Genomic DNA, 18,414 nt, shown 5'->3' on the forward strand with positions numbered 1-18,414 from the left:
GAAACAGAGGCAAAGACCCACAGCCAACCATCAGGCTGAGCTCAGGGAATCCTTCTGAAGAGGGGGAGAAAGGATTGTACGTGCCAGGGGGGGATCAAGGACATCACAAGAAAACCCATGGAAACAACTAACCTGGCTCATAGAAACTCAGAGTCTGAACCAACAACCAGGGAGCCTACATGGGATTGACCTAAGCCCTCTGCATATATACAGTTATGTAGCTTGGTTTATTTGTGGGACTTCTAACAGTGGGAGCAGGGGTTGTCCCTAATTCTTTGGCTGGCTCTTGGAAACCTATTCCTCATACTGGATTGCCTTGTCCACCCTAAATGGAAGGACAGGTGCTTAGTCTTATTGCGACTTGTTTTGTTGATACCCATGGGAGGCCTGCCCCTTTCTGAAAGAAACAGAGGAGGAGTGGATTGATCGAGGGAGTAGGGAAAAGGGGAGGTGGAGGAGGGAATGGAAGGAGAGGAGGGAGGGGAAACTGTGGTCGGGACATAAAATAAACAACCAAATAAATAAATAGAAAAGAAATAAATAAAAAGAAATAAAACCAAAAGAGAAAAGAAACAATCAACTGACTGAAGAGGAAGCTCACAGAATGGGCGAGAATTTTCAGCAGTTTATACCTCTGACAGAGGGTTAATATCTAGAATATATAAAGAGCTAAAAAAAAAGTAAAAATTAAAAAAATCACCCCTTCAAAAAGCTGACCTGGGATATGAACAGAGTTCTCAAAAGAAGAAACAAAAAAGAATAAGAAATGTTCACTATCCCTGGCAATTAGGGAAATGCAATCAAAATAACTTTGAAATTTCATCTTATCCTGGTAAGAATGGCAAAGCTGAACAAAACAACCAAGAAAATATGCTAGAGGGGATGTGGAGAAAAGGGAATCCTTATTCACCATTGATGCTATCTCAAACTTGTCCAGGCACTCTGGAAATCTCTGTGGAGATTCCTCAAAAAGCTAAAATTAAATCTTCCTTATGACTCAGCATATGCCTAAAGGACTTGACTTCCTACTCCATAGATACTTGCTCAGCCGTGCTCACTGGTGCTCTCTCCATGATAACTAGGAAATGGAAATAACCTAAATGTTCTTCAACTGACAAATGGATAACATAAAGGTGATACACGTACACTATGGAATATTATTCAATTGTAAGGAAAAATTAAATCATAAAATTAGCAGGTAAATGGCTAGAATTAGAAAAGATAATATTGAGTGAGGTAACCCAGATCCGGAAAGACAAACACTGTACAGTCTCTTTCATCTGCGGTCCCTAGCTCCAAATCTGCATATTTGAGTATATAACTCAAGTAACTACAGAAATCAGGAAAGTGAAAAGGGAACACTTTGGGGGCAGGAAGGAACAATAGAGACTGGAATAGTAGGGTACAAATGATCTGAAGTGGGAAAAGGGAAAAGCAGGCAGCTTTAATTAGAGAAGGGGAAGGTACCTAATTACAGAAGAATGACGAGGAAAGTAAAATAACAGTAAGGATGTCTGAAAAAAGTTATAAGGAATCACGCTACTATCTATCTACCTAAAATACCTATAATGCTTGTAAATCTATATATACACATACAATTTAAATGAAAATTTCCCATCTTGGCTGGCAATGTTCCCTCCATAGACATCTAACAAAACCCTCAACAGCAGAAATGAGAAACCGTCTTTTTAGTTGTTGGTCAGGGTTATCCAAGATACTGTCCATACATTACAGGCTATTGCTGAGGTCCTTGATTACATCCCAGTTGTAGAATGTAAGACCTTATTACTCACCATGTACACCATGAACTTCAGACAGAGTACCCAGAGGACCCGAGCTGAGTTTGACTTGAAAGGACTCCATCATGAGAAAGCTCTACCAGAAGGCACCAAGCAAGCTTCCAAAGAAGGAAAGTAACAAATAATCCTACCTAGCTGGGATGCTATGAATGGCAACAATGACCAACATGGCACGATAACCTTAAGAATGTAATATACAATGCAACATGCCACATATACTTGGGCAGTGACTATCAGTTCTCGAATTGTACTTCTGCTTGAGGGAAATTATGGCTCATATTTGAAACCTAGTCAGCAGCCTTTAGCTAGTGAAATCATGGATCTTGGAGGAGGAACTACAACCACCTCCTTACTAAGCCAATATAATACCTAACTAATTCTAAATATTTATCCATATACCCACATATAAGCCTTACCCCTCATCAGGGAAATGTCTCTTGGAAACTGACAGAGACCATTATAGAAAACTACAACCAACCAAAGTGAAAAGTTGTGAAGCCTTGTCCCAACTGATGTATCTACAACACAACTCCCTCATTTAAGTCTCAGGGATACTGAAGAGGGGGTAGAAAGATTTTAAGAGCCAGAGGAACAGGAAGTTTTCTGTGAGAGTATGCCACCTGAAAATGTCAGAGAAGCTAAACCTATGAAGTCTCACCAACATGGCTGCCTAAACATTATCTGAACAAGGATAGTACCAATAAATATGCTAACATGGAAGGGGGACAGTGTAGCAGGAATCTTAGAAGGTCTTATTAATAAAAACAAACCTGAGGCCAGTTATTGGGGTGAATGCTGGAAGATCAGAGAAGCAGAACAAGCCACAGCCACCTCACCTTGCCAGTTCCTCAGCTGATCCTGTTTCCTCAGACTAGATGCCTCTCAGCTGAACTGTACTGCTCAAAAACCTAAAAGCTTAACCAGCCTAGTTCCTCGTCCTCACGCCTTAAAAACCTTTCTGCTTCCTGCCATCGCTTCCTGGGATTAAAGGCTCTTGTTACCATGCCTGGCTGTTTCCAATGTGGCCTTGAATTCACAGAGATCCAGGTAGATCTCTGCCTCTGGAATGCTAGGATTAAAGGCATGTGTGCCACCATTTTCTGGCCTCTATATCTAGTATCTAGTGGCTGTTCTGTTCTCTGACACCAGATAAGTTTATTAGGGTGCACAATATTTTGGGGAACACAATATCACCACAGGACAGCTCACAAGGTCTCAACTCTAGACAAAGAACTACAGACAACTAAGGAATGCTGAGAGTGAGTCTTCCACAGGGAAGAGCACACCAATTGGTTATCCAGTACCAAGTGAGCAGCCCTGAAAAACATACATATAAGTAATAATATACACACTGAGCAAATTGTATTTATATATTTAGGAATATATACATATATACAATTCAAGAAAAAGAGGCCATGAATTCTAGATAGAGCAAGGAGGGATATATACAGGAGAGGTTAGAGGGAAGAAAGGGAAGGGGGAAAATGATGTAATTTTATTATTAAAATATTTAAAGTAAGAATTATAAGTCTTTAGGAGTTGGTTTAATACTATGTCCATTTATCTGAATAACAATGGCCATTTTTCTCTTAGGGTCTATGATCTGTCTAGCCATAGGTTTCGGGCGCTATAAAGGTTCCAGGTATGCATTTTATTCTGCAACAGGACTTAAAGACAATCAGAAAACTGTTGGTTACTCCCTTACACTGTGTCACTATTGCACCAGTGGAGACGTCCAGACAGTCATTATTTTAGGTCACAGGGTTCACGGTTGAGTAAGGCCAATGATTACTTTTATCTTCCAGTAGCATGTATAGCACCTTCCAGCTCCATGAACACTAGCTCATGAGAACAAAGCTTCTAAGTCAGTATTAGCTTGATTACTCTATGTTCTATGAGTAAAGCATGTATTGTCCTCAGCAATGGGGTCTATCATTAAGTTCTGGAAGGTAACCAAAAGCATCAGCAATACCCTGTGATGTTTGGGGGTCTGGGGAACTCACTGGCAAACAATTCCAAAAGAAGCAACCCATTCCTGGGGCTGGGCTTTGCATTTCTTAGCCTCTGGCACTTAGTAGGGATACTTTTGCCCCTTTATAGAAAAACTTCATTTTAATTATTTTTATGACATGTTCAGATATATTTTAGGAAGCATCTATGGTAACTTTGGAAAAGTCTTTAATGATATTTATCACTTCTAGTTTTCCTCTTTTACCCTGTCGTCCCTTCACTGATCCCAATTTATCTCTTACTGGTCCACTACCTTCTCTAGCAGTAGCCCTGAAAGACTCTCTCCCTGGCCCCTTAATAATTTCCTGAACTCTATGGGTATTCCAAATGAAACAAGCATATCTAAAGATTCAAAGGTAAATTAATCTCTGAACCCTCATCAGGGAAGCTTGTATTTTTAGTAGATGAATGTCAGCACAGAGACCCATAACTGGCCAAGGTAGAGAGAATAAAAGACTGCAGGATATTCAACCTTTAGTGGAACTTTATATACTACCATTTCCCCACCCTAAGGCTCAGGGATCACTGCAGACAAATGGAAAGGAAGTGTGTAAAAGCCAGAGGCAGTGGATAACTACAAGAAAACAATGCCTTCTGAACACAGTATGGAAGCTGTACACATGTGCTCAGAGCAGTTGTGACAGCATGCAAGCCAAGCCATGTCAAGCCCCAGAGAAAAGAGCTGGACAAGAAGTTTTACCGCTAGCCAAGGAGCTTTTGGCAATTGTTAGCTGCTAGGAGAGTAAAGGTCAGTTTTGTCTAACAGTGTAGCAGCTAATAAGCTGACAACACTCCAGTGGAAGGACACATTTTCAAGACTATTGAGCAGCACAATTTGATTAGGAAAAACAAGGATACAATGTTTGGGTGGGAAGAGAATGGGAAAGCTGATCTGGGAAGAGTTGGTGAGGGGGAACAGAAGGTGAATATGATCACACTTCATGTGACATTCTTGAAGAACTAAATAAAAATACAAAATAATTTAAATTCTAATTGAAATTAAAACCATTAAGTAAATTAGTTTTTTAATTTTAAATTATCTCTCAAATACTTTTCTAAATTAAACTAAATAATTCAATAAAATACAAAAAGCTCACATAAAATTTAAGAATGAGTAGTGAAGTACAGGAACTTTCAGAATCTGTGACATAAAATGTTTAATGATTAGATAATACTAGCTCACCGTAGGACAGCGACTCTGAATGTTAAGTCTGCCATTGGAGCCCTGATTCTACACTTCAATATACACTTCACAAGATAAAAACTTCACTGCTCTTTCATTAAAGAGCAATCAATTACTTTGCAACTGAACTGCTGTTTTTTACACTCCCCCAATCACACAAATGGGTAGTAAGAACTAAAAATAGCAATCCATTCATGTTAGCAAAGTCTCTGTTGAAAATGTCAGGAAAGGTAAGTGCAGAGATGAACAATTTTCAGGGTTTTTTATCTGTAGATAATATGATTTATAGGAAACAACATAAATTTATTTTTATTAAATATTCACTGAATTTTACTAAAGTATAAATTTATTCAATATTTTGTTAAATAAAATGGATACATAAAATGTATGCTTATTAAATGTGTATTGTTTATATGCTCTCATAATAAAATATCTGAGCATTAATATCCACTTTTTTTTCTAATGAATTAGAAGTATTAAGGGAGGGGAAGGAGGTACTTATGTAGAACAATTACTCCAATTTTTTCCGGTGATACTTGATGGCTTATAAAGTAGTGTGTTAGTAATAAGACTTCAATGGATTTCCTACTAGAAATATATCAACCTCCCTTCCTATAATGTACCCTAGGATTGAACCATATGGAGGAAGAAATGAAGGCATTGTAGACCTCAGTATACAAACCTAAGTGGTGATAATATAGCAAAGGTTGGTTACAAAATTACTGGGGATCACCAGAGCCAAGCAGAAGCAGATGAAATGGGAATAGTTTATCAGAAGTAATCAATCCAAAAAAAGTTAAGGATTTAAATCAAAATTATAATAGAGACTAGGATAGCATATGTCTTATATGAGCAATGAAGAATTTTGTCACAAAACTATTATTACAAAAGGAAGTGCTTGATCAAATGAAATCTGTATCAGTGACTTACAAAAATAAGAAAGTAGTCAGCATACAGATATCAAAATATATGTTGATGTATAAGAGTACATACATCATACTTGTGCACATAGGGATAAAATAGACCATAGAAAGATGACTGAATGACTTCAAACTGTAAAGAAGAGAGAGATAAATAGATTGAAATTCCCTGGATTAGGTTGTTAAGCTACATGGGCCCATTGAAACATGAAGTGAGATTAGTAGAATTAAATTATTTTAAAATTTTATACATGTACACAATGAAGTATGAAAATATCTATCCTCCATTCTCCCCTTTCAGTTTCTCCTATATCTTCCCCACTTTCTTCTCCAAACTCCCTCTCTCTCCAAACTGTCTCCCAATTCTCTCTCTCCAAACTCCAAAAGAATGACTCTCCCTCCCCCAATAGCTACAACTGTTACCAGCTCTTCATTAATGGGTAGGATCTGGAGAGCACCTTTCCCATCTATGCTTGGATTTTGGACCTTAGAAAATAATTTACCTCTGCCACTTTGCTAGACCAACTCAATTCTTTAACTATATCCTAAATCTCTTCCTTTTACCCACAGATAAGTGTAGCTATTAACCCCTCATCAAAGAAATCTCTCTTTACAGCAAATGGAGACTATCACCGAAAATAACAACTGGACACAGTGCAAAGTTCAAAAGATTGTGGAGAATGCAGCCCTAACGGATACATCTACATCACAGTTCCTGCATCTGTGGCTCAGTACCACCACAGAAGGTGGGGCAGGAAGACTGTAAAAGCCAGAATACCAGGAAGTTTGCTGTAAAACATTCTTAGAAATGGCTGCATAAAAAAGTCCAGAACAATGGCAATACAAATGGACACATTAATGTGGAAGGGGTAAAATTTCACAGGAAACCCCCGCCCCGGACAAAGAACTATAGGACACTAATGACTATGTAGAGAAGGAGAATTAGCCTCTCCCAGGTATGAGCCTCCTTACTAGTTGCCCAATACAAAGTGGTCAGTCATGAAACTATATATACACAAAAAACAAAAAGTGACTTAGCAGTGTGTGTGTGTGTGTGTGTGTGTGTGTGTGTGTGTGTGTGTGTGTGTGTGTATGTTAACCAAAGAAAAAGAAGCTATCAGCTCGAGAGTGGTGGGGAAGAAGCTAGTGGCAGGGTAAATGAGAGGGGCTGGAGGTAGAAAAGGGAGAGAGGAAAGTGATGTAATTCTATTTCTATTAAAATATTTGAAAAATTGTTAACTATCTTCTCAGAGTGATATGGCCATGCAGAAACTTTGGTAATCTGCATAAGACCTACACAAGACTGAGGCATATATTATTAATTAGGGTTAATAATATTGCTATGATAAAGCACCATGTTCAAAAGCAACTTGGGGAAGAAAGGATTTAATTAATCTTATACTTCCAGGTAGCATATATCACTGAGGGAAGTCAGGGCAGGGCAGTAACCTATAGATAGGAACTGAAGCAGAAGCAATGGAGGATTGCTGCTTCCTTGCTCCCTTTGGCTTGAGAGAGAGAATTAGCCTCCCCTAGGGATGAACCCCCTAGGTTGTCCAAGAAAAAGTTGCCAGTCCTAAAATCAAACTCACAAGCTACACTAAACTGACTCAGCATGCTGTGTCCATACAGTTATGCACTTATTTATGTATGTAACAATAATAATAATAATAATAAAGAGGCTATGAATTAATTGGGAGGGGACATGGGAGGTGTTAGAGAGAGAGGGCATGGGAGGAGTTGGAGAGAGTTCTTCAGCAGATCCCTGCAGTCCTAGTGGCTCGCACTGATGAGATAACTGACTGTTAAGATAGCAGCAGCCTGACTCCAGCCTTTAGCAATAAAAGCTCCAGAGACTAGTTTGTTTGTTTGCATCAGGTATTTTTTTTTGCCTCCGCATTCTCTGGGTATATAATACACTCTATCTCATCTTGTTTTCCTAGAATTAAGCCATCTCCTAGAGGTAAGCAATTCCTGCTACAGTTGTCCTAACCCAAGGCCCTATTCCTGTAGCTTTAATATTCTCCAGATCCTTGATTTACAAGAGTTCTCCCTTCCAGGTGTCTGCACTGTCTGAACTGCTCCTACTTGACACACCCAGCCCAGCAACCCAGCTGCCACATTTTCTAAGTTTCCTAAGCTACCACCTTTATTTCCTATAGTTATTTTAGCTACTTCTTTCTTGGATACTCTGTCTCTGTGACTCAGAATAACTACCAAGCATGAGTCCATGATAACCCAACAATGCCCCCTGCTCCAGCCTCGCTGCCATGTACAATCAAGCTCTCATGACAAATGTGCACCCCATTGACCCAACCTATTGTCACTCATCCAAGGCCTCATGATTTGAAAAACCCACAGTTTATCTCTGCCACCATGTGCATGTCTAAAAATGTCCCTTCAATTTTTAGCACTAGTGTTTGATTCAACCACTGATACCAAGCCAATAGACAGAGTTGTGTAGATAAGGACCCCAAGAGTTCCGAACGCCACTGTGCACCTTCCACATCTCTTGCTGTTGTCAATACAGTATCGTGAACTAACAATATAGTCTTTCCATTCAGACACTGTACCTAGTGCAGAAATGCACCCTACCTTACCACTTCCATTATCACAAAGAGAGGAAAGGGTTTCCTTATCAAAGACAGTCCACAAATTTTGGATGGGGAAAATATTTCTTAAAAGGCAAATTCTTCTTTCCAAGACTATAAAGATCTCAAAAAAAAAATCCTTGTAAAACACACTGTCAAAGGAACACAATAAAGTATAAATACACCCCAGTTGGAAATCCATAAATTGTTTGACAAAGAATCCGAAATAATTCTTTGGAGGAAGTCAAATGAATTAAGAGAACAAGTACAAACAACTAACAAAATCAGAAAACAGTACAAAATCAAAATGAAAAGTTAAAGACAGTAACAAACACAAAAAGAACCAAATAAAGTATTTGGAGCCAAAGACTACATTTACTGACCTAAAATAAAGTTTAAAAGGAAAACAACATCAAGCAGAAAATGAATTAATGAATTCAACAGATCACCTGAAACTAACCAGATGAGAAAAAGGGGAAAAAAGGAATAAAAAATGTTTACAGGATCTATAGGATATAATAAAGAAAACTAATATTTGCAAAACTCAAGTTCTAGAAGAAACAGATGTGGTGGGGGGGCACATTTAAAGAAATAGCGGCTGAAAATTTCCCATATCCAGGGATAAAACACAAATATTTAGGTTCAAGAAATTTAGTGATCTCCAGTATAATAAGCAGAGTTCACCAAAAGATTACACAAAACTGAAAGAATTCTAAAAGCAGAAAAACAAAAGACGCACATTACTCAGAAGGGAGCTTTGATAAAGATCAAAAGATTTCTCAGATTCCATGCCTTAAGCCTGGATCAGGCCTGGAAATAGCACCTGGTGTGAGCCAGATGAACGTAGAACTGAGGCAAAAACATCTTTGAGGATTAGATGGAAACATCAAACAGATTGTTCTGTACATTTCACGGCACATAATACTGGATTTATCCCATACTGACACTCAGTGAGATGTCTGGGGAGTTGAAATTGGCACTGTTGTATTTTAAAAGGAGAGCAAACAGTCAGTATGCACAAATTTTGCTGTTTGTTCCCTCTGCCTTGCTTGGTTGGAGGTAATAGCTTTTTGAGGCTAGAAGATGTTGTTGCTCAGAAGTCAACAAATATGTTCATAAGCTGCTATACTTGGTGTTTCTGGGGGGCGATGTGGGGCTCTTTCAAACAATTCAATTGGAAAATATAGTAAATTAACATTCAGAATATAGCCTAAGTTGGTCTTGAATTATCTTCCTGCTTCTCTTAAGCAAGGTAGAAATATGGCCAGAAGCAGAGTTTGCAGGAGAATACAGATACAGAATCCAAACCATGAACCAGACACCAGGAAGGACTGCTCAAAGAAGGTCCACTACTGTCAAATGGAATGCTGAAAGGCCACCCAGAAAGGTGACTAATATTGTGTGACTCAATCCACGACCAACATCTGTGATCTGAGTTCACAAAGGGTAGGACTAGAATCTGGAAGCCTAGAGCGGAACACTGTGTGGAGACTGGAGGAAGGGAACAGGGAAAACTATTCAGACTCTACAATCCCAACTAGCCTTGTTTCCTTCACATTTATTCCTCCTTTAAGAAGTACCTAATGTCAGTTTAGCAGGCTAGCTCTGTTCTCCCTTCTCTCTTCCTTTCCCCATTTCTCCCTCTCCTCAGCTCTCTCTCCCCGTCTCTTTCCCCGTTTCCCCTCTTCCCACCTCCATTTTCCTCCCTTCCTCCATCCCACCCTCACTGTTTTGTTCCCTTCTCTTCCTTTCCCTTTCTCTTCTCATTCCCTCCATTTTGTCCTTTTAATAGGCTTTCACAAAGTACAGAGGATCTGTGAGTCTGTGAGATTTCTGTCTCACTACATTCCTGTACTCCTATCGTATCATTCTATCTTTAACCCAAACTGCCTCATCTCCTTTGTCCCTACAGCCTCCCCTTTCTTTTGCCATTCCCCTCCTTCACATTTGACCTACCAACCCAATAATAGTCACTAGTCTCACTCTCATTTTTCCTGTCCACTCATGGACACAGTAATCGATATCTTGGGGCATACAGTACTATCAGAGTTCCCTTACTTCCTAAAATGGTTGGCAATTAAAGGGTGCTTGGTTGCCACTTGACTATTACTGTATGTTCAGAGAGGTACAAGAAGAGGTATTACAATTTTAAACATATACACACTGTGTTAGTTACAGTTTCTATTGACCAAAAGCAACTTGGGGAGAAAAGGGTTTATTTCATTTTACAACACTCCTCTAATACTGAGAGTCAGGGAGGGAACTCAAGGCAGAAACCTGGAGGCAAGAACTGAAGCAGAAACCATGGAGGAAAGCTGACTACAAAAGTAGCTGGACCAGTTATCAATCCCACCACCAACAAATGAGGGTTCTGTTTTCCCCACATCTCCCTCAGCACTTGTTATCAGTTGTTTTCTTGATCTTTGTCATTCTGACTGGGGTAAGAGAAAAATCTTCGAGTTGTTTTGACTTGCATTTCCCTAACTGCTAGGGGAAATGAACATTTTTGAGCTATCTATTGGACATTTTATTTTCTTCTTTTGAGAATTCTCTGTTCAGGTCCCAGGGTCATTTATGGAATGAGTCATATTTTGTTTTGATTTTTTCATTTTGAGTTCTTTATGTATTGTGAATATTATCCTCTGTCTTATATAACTGACAACCTATAATACATACACATGTGTATATAAATATACATAAATAGTTTAAATGAAATCTTCAAGGAAACCTCCATTTGCAACAGATGAAGGCCATGACAGAGAACCACAAGCAATCAAACTGTAGAGTTATGGAGTTCATTCTCAACACATGCATCTATAATACAACCCCTGTACTTGAGGCTTAGGAATCACTACAGAACCAGGGGCAAAAACACTGTAAAAGCCAGAGGATCTGGAGTTTACTGTGATATTTTTGTCTCCTAGTAATATCAGAAGCCACACCCATAAAGTTTCACCAACATGACAGCCTAAATATGAGCTGAATAAGGACAACAATAAAGAAGCTAATGTAGAAAGCTCATGATGTCTCAATCTTACACAAAAAAACTACAAGAAACTAAGAAATTCTGAGAGCTGGAGAAATAGTCTTCCCCAAGGAAGAGCACAAAAAGTGGTTATCCAATATCAAATGGTCAGTTCTGAAAACATACATATAAGTAACATTATACAGACTAAGAGTTTGTTTTTTTTTGTTTTTTTTTGTTTTTTTTTGGTTTTTTTCGAGACAGGGTTTCTCTGTGTAGCTTTGCGCCTTTCCTGGATCTTGCGCTGTAGACCAGGCTGGCCTCGAACTCACAGAGATCCGCCTGCCTCTGCCTCCAGACTAACAGTTTGTATTTATGTACTTAGGAATATATAAGTATATATACTTACACATATGTATGTAACAACAATTAATGAAAAAGGAGACCGTAGATTTGAAAGAGAGGAAGGAGAGGTATATGAGAGGGTTTGGAGGAAGGGAAAAAAAGGGGGGTAATGTAATAAAACTATAAATAAATGAAGTAATTATATTACAAAGTCAAAAATAAAAATATAAACAAAAATAAATGGTACCAGCTTTTTTAACAACCTGACTCAAATAATGCAACAGGTATTATTTCCGATGTGTACATGCAGGTAAAACCAGTCACAGGAGAAGCCATAACCTATACGAACATATTCTTCTGTTTGGGGGATTATTGATCTAACCACTCGGAGTCCCAATAGGCTCTGTTCAACTATTCAGAGTGAGTTAGAGCCTTGAGATTTTGACAGGATAATTGGGAATTAATTAGGATCCACCTCCTGTGTGCTTGTACCCACAATAATAACAGCGTGGATGTGTCCCAATTGTGTCAGCAAATCCTAGAAAAGCAAAGTGCTTTTGATCAGATTGGTTTCTCCTGTTAATACTGCAAAAACAATCCTTGACACAATTTGAGACTTCAATCTCTTTAACCTGTAAAACTATTCCTTTTCTTTTTACTGGGAAAAAGCTATTATGTTCTTACTTTTCCATCATCCTTAAAGTCTGGCGTAAAGAATGGCAGCATGCTGCCTCTGAACTAAACATATAGAAAAATTCTGAACGTATAAGAAAAGGGGTGGTGTAGGGTGCCATAGAAGTCCTGAGTGAATGTATGTATTGTTTGACGTGCACATGACCACAAGGACCCCAACGCCTCATACCCATGGGAGTGGCAAAGCCTTCCCCATGCCTTCCTCTGGTCCAAGTGTGAATGTTGACAGTGTGTGCAGAAAATGTCCATTGTAGCTTTCTCTCCCTGGATATTTACAGCTTGAATATTGCTCTCCTAAAGAGACTGCTCCTATTGAGATAAGCTAAAACTATCTCTCTGTTCAACTGTATACCTAAGCTCTGCCTCCTTGTTCAGCCCTATGTAATAACCCTACCTCCCGGTTTAACCATATATATAACAAACAAGCTGAGCTTCAGGGTACTGTGGCTTCTCCATAAGAGAGCCCAGACAAAGCCTGGTACATTCAGTTGAGGCAGGACCAAGCCACTCCCCCTTGAGTCAAGACTGAGCAAGGCTTTCCACCATAGGTAATAGGCTTTGCTGACTCTCTATGGGAGGCCTTACCCTTTTGGAGGAGAGGATGGGGGGGCAGGGAGGCAGCAGTAGGAAGGATGAGAGGGGGATCTATGGTTGGTATGTAAAATGAATAAAAAAATCTTAAATAAAAAAAGCAATCCCAAACAACCTAATCCCAGCTTTTCTGTATCTCGGTATCATGTGATACCATGATTTGAATTCACACTCTAAATTTTATGTTGAAATTTAATTGGCATTATAATATTATTAAGAAGGTTATTGTGTTGTAGAGTCTTTGGGTCTTGTTAATTATAGTGTGTGATTTTTTTACTTGCTACTTTTTAAATAATAAATTTTAAAATAAAAATAAATCTTCAAAATAAAGAAGTGACATATTTAAGAGCCTCCATGTTCCCTCACTGCCCCCCTAAAGTGCCATTATAGCAAAAGTGGGTTGGTTATAGTGGCGGTTAGTTTGACTCAATCTTTTCTGTCTTATGTGTGCTCCTATGTCCTTCACCATACTATGATGTAACAAGAAGACCCCTGCCCTACTTTGTGCCAGGACTATGCTTTGGTATTCCTAGCTTCCATATCTCCAAGAAACAGATTTCTTTTCTGTATAAGTTATCATGCTATAGCAACATAAAATGGACTGAGATACTAAATAGCATGCTGTCGAATAACCCGTTGGTAAAAGAAGACATTGTTTGCCATTTTCAAAAATAAATAAAAAAATTTTTAAAAAATCAAATAACAAAACATGCTAGTAAAGAGGTGGAGAAAGTAGTTGTTATTCCCTGCTGGTCTATAAGCAATAGGAGTATCACTGGGTCACTTGGTAGTTGCATTTTTTTTGCTGGTATACACCTAAAGGCCTTTATCTCAATATGGCACATATCATAGTGCTACCTGCATATTGTTGTTTGTTTCTGCATTATTCACAATAGCCAGGAAATGGAATCCATATAGATATTCATCAATAAATGAATGATTTTTTAAATGTGGCACTAATACAGAATAGAATTTTAGGTAGCTGTGATAAAAATGAAAACAGAACATTTATAGGAAAATAGATGAAACTGAAAATCATCTTTTAAGCTTAGTGAAATAAGCCAGAAACATATTTTCCTCTAATATAATGAATCTTGATATTATATGAGGAAGTATGCACATATGTGTATATATGTGTGTGTACACATATGTATATATGTGCATACATGTATAAATATACATACATATACACATGCATACATACATATGAAAACATACATATATACACACACATACATTATATGCAGGGAGACATGAAACTAGAAAGCAGATAATAAAATGAGTCAGAGATATCTTAAGGGGAAATGGAAAAAGAGAGGGCAATAGAATACATGTGGCATGATAGGAGAAAGGTAGACAAAGTGAAGGAAGGAAAGAAACCAGACAGAGGGATATAGGAGCCCCAGGGGATGACAATGAGAGAGAGGAGCAAATTAGGACAAAGTATAATAACACATATGTATGAAAATGCCATAATGAAACTCATTGTTTTTTTATGCTGACCTAAAAAATTAATTAAAAATTCTTTAAAATCATAATGACACCACTTTCTACTTAATAGAATGATAGATCATTTTAAATTGATAATATAAAATGTTAATAATTATATTATATAGGGCATCTGAAACACTTATAATACTAGTAGTGGAAATGTAAAATACAATAACATTGGAAACATTTTATATTTATAAAATTAAGGAAATATTTGCAACATACATGCAACCTAGCTATTCTAATCTTAGTTATTTTTCCAAGACAAAATAAAAATTTATGTTCTCGCCAAACCTTACACTGGAATAGTCATAGGAGCTTTATAAGTGTTTTAACTGGGAGCAACCCAGATATCCACTAACTGGTGAACAAGTAAAAAGGATCAATTACTAGTACAATTATCACATCATGAATGGCATTATATTAAGTGAAAAAAGACAAATACAAAAGATCTATTTATATAACATTCTAGAAAAAGCAGTAATATGATAATGGAAAGCATATCAATGTTTGAAGGAACCTGGGGTTAAAATATAAAAGAAGGATAAGACCTTTGACGTAGAGATGGAAATATTTTATTTTTTTTCAAGACAGGGTTTCTCTGTGTAACAACCCTGGCTGTCCTGGAACTCACTCTGTAGACCAGGTTGGCCTTGAACTCACAGAGATCCACCTGCCTGTGCCTCCCAAGTGCTGGGATTAAAGGCATGTGCCACCACTTCTTGCTTATAATGGTAGTTACATAACTTCATGCAATTACTAAAAAATAAATCCATTGCAATGTATAATTCTCATTGGGGAATCTTATACATAAGTTATACCCAAATAAATCTGATAAAATACATTCCAGAACAATGTGATTTTTGAAGGCAAAACAATATTTAAAAGGGATAGTTTATCATAATCAAGTATTTATCCCAGTTTTATAACATTCATTTATCATATGAAAACTGTTCAGTTCAAATTAACAACATTAACAGATTAAAGCATGAAAGAAAATGAGTCTTCTTGTCCTCTAGGAGACATAAGACAATGCATGAATAATGTTTAGGTTGTTATAACTGGTGGACAGGAAAATGATACTTGACATCTAGTAGGCAGAGACAAAGAATGCTAATAATACACATCTCTCAGCTATAATTTTGGGAATGGAACTATTAGGTCATGCACATGTTTAATATTTATAAAACTACTCAGGTCCTATCTGAAATGGCTGAACCAGTTAATATACTGTGCAGAAGAGTTATCATATCAGGTCTGAGAGTGCTATATGTAGAAGGGTCTACTTGAAAAATTCACCCTTCACAAGCATCATAGAACTTGAATACCAACATGGATCTCTACCATGTCCTGCTCACAATAGCTCATTGTGCCCAGACAGAAAAAACAATGTGGTTTATATAAAATATTTGCTTTCCTTCTGAAAATCTGAAATTTTGGCACGTGCTATACAAAGGGTACCTGTAAGCTGGGCGGTGGTGGCACATACCTTTAATCCCAGCACTCGGGTGGCAGAGACAGGAGGATCTTTGTGAGTTCAAGACTAGCCTGGTCTACAGACAGAGTTCCAGGTAAGGTTCCCAAGCTATAGAGAAACTCTTTCTCAAAACAACAAACAAACAAACAAAACAAAAAACAAATGGTACCTGTATAATCAATCCCCCATGAACTCTAGGACACAGAATCTTTAGTTTCTCTTAGACATTTCATATGATGCTTAGAATCTTTTGCCAGGTGTTTTCTTTTTCTTTTCTTGATTGTTTTAGTTGTTTCGTTAGAACAAAGCATAACCATTGATAAGCTATATACTATGTCATTTCAGATTTCTTAGCAAATCACTGAACTTAAGAGTTGTCTAGAAGACCCCTTCAGCACACATTCCCATAAACAAAGCAGACCCCCCCCCAGGAACTTGTTCTGTATAGCCTGAGTTTTGATACACATGTATATATTATTTCTTGAAAAAATACTTTACAGGGCTGGAAAGATGTTTCAGCAGTTCAGAGCACTGGCTGATATCCCAGCAGACTTGGGTTCAATTCCTAGCACCCACAGGGTGGCTCAAAACCATCAGTAACTCCAGGATCAGAAGTATTCTTTTAGCCTCCTTGGGTATTGCACACACATGGTACAGAGATATACATGCAGGTAAAATATCCATGCCCATAAAATAATAAAATAAATTAAAAGTACCTTATCAAAAGCTAGATTAAATTGTTTATGAAAGATACACAAAGGAGAAAAACACAAAGGTGTCACTATAAATTCTCACATTCTACATGAAGATACTGAAGTTCAAACAGGTTAATGGATAGAGCTAAAGTTATCCAGTAACCTCAGACACAGGTCCCAAATTCTCACTAGTTTGTTTACATTAAGCCCATGGCCCCTTTTGTTATACTTGACACTTCTCATACTCTAATTCTGACCTTTCAATACCTTTCAGGAACTACTTTCTTGAGAACTATACCTTCTCTTATTTCTCAAATTATGCAGTGAATATATTGAATTCCTCCCCAAATATTGGGTCTCATAGAAGCTGAACCCAACAGGAAAGGAAAAGAGAAGTTAAAAAAAATCCTCTTGATAAAATAATCCTAAACAAGTTATAAATCTTCCTAACCTGGTTAAAGATGAAGGTTCAAAAAATCAGTCATCTAAGAACTCATACCCCATTCCAGTACATCACAGCTGACTAGAACCAGAAAGCTCACACACCCTTCTGTTCTCCCTATGATTTCTTTAAAAATGAACAAAGTAAGATGCTTACATGCTCTAGGAAGCAGGGTCCTATCTCGCTGAGGTGGGGGTCATCATTGTTGTACTGCTTCTCCAGGTCTCTCACAAAGCCCATCTGAAACCTGTAGATGTCTTCAATGTTCCCAAAGATGACCTTCAGTTGCTCATCACTGAACATGTCCCTTCTCTTCCGGCACTGCTTCAGGTAGCCCTGCAAACAAAGGAAAAGCTCAGGGTGAGGGTCTCCCTTCCACTGCTTCCTAAGTACATGGAGAATCATTTTCGTTCCATGAAGTAGGCAGGTAAAACTTGTTTTCAATTTTCATAAGGGGAAAGGGAGAGCCAGTGAAGGGAACTGTTGCATTAGTAACTCTTCAGAGTATGATTACTCTGGAATGCTTATGTTTTCCCTCTGTTTGTATGAGAGAAAAACAACAACAACAGTAACAGCAACAAAAGGCCAAGGGCCATTTTCCAGAGCCTAGATTGTACTTAGTATTCGTTGTATTAAGAATATTAGGGGAAGATGGAGATATACTTCCGTGCTAGAACATTTGCCTATAATACACAAGACCTGAGTTCAATTTCTAGTACCAAAAGGTGGGGCTTTTTATTGTGGCTGTTGTTGTTTTTATTATTATTGATAGGGAATACCAATGATGTGAATGGTTTCAGCTAAAGCAACTTACTAAAATAGCATGTGTGTACAACAATCCAGTAACCAAGGTAGAAGCACAAAAACACTCCAGTAAAGAAACAGGACTTGAGAAAAATGAAACCATTATTTCCTTAGTTTGAGAAAAGGTCTATGTAGCCCAAACTCTCCTTGAACTCATACCCCTCCTGCTTCAGATTCACAAGGACAGATATGTCACAATATGCCACTATATCTGGCTCCAAACTATTATTCTAAATGAATTTCTCTGCTATCTATGGCCAGTAAAGAATATAGACGATCTTAGCCAGCAAATCCAAGAGTAACTGGACATTGTATTTGAAACATATGCAGACAAATGCTTACAGGATGTCAATGATGACGAAAGGAGAATGGACAAGATTCATTGTCTGATAAGAAACCCCTAACATA

The 18,414-nt window shown here is 37.9% G+C and overlaps 1 protein-coding gene across 6 annotated transcripts in view; it reads right to left on the minus strand.

Annotated features, from left to right (window-relative positions):
• Positions 1-18,414, minus strand: part of Arhgef9 (Cdc42 guanine nucleotide exchange factor 9) — a 165,995-nt gene that overhangs the window by 44,664 nt on the left and 102,917 nt on the right. For all 6 annotated transcript variants that reach the window (XM_052732890.1, XM_052732917.1, XM_052732908.1 and 3 more), the window contains exon 4: positions 17,359-17,538. In XM_052732890.1, the coding sequence (XP_052588850.1) occupies positions 17,359-17,538 (180 nt within the window). The remainder of the gene's footprint in view (positions 1-17,358; positions 17,539-18,414) is intronic.

The sequence above is a fragment of the Peromyscus californicus genome, unplaced genomic scaffold (genome assembly GCF_007827085.1).
Source record: "Peromyscus californicus insignis strain IS unplaced genomic scaffold, ASM782708v3 Scaffold_10__1_contigs__length_136768540, whole genome shotgun sequence".
NCBI classification, from domain to species: Eukaryota; Metazoa; Chordata; class Mammalia; order Rodentia; family Cricetidae; genus Peromyscus; species Peromyscus californicus.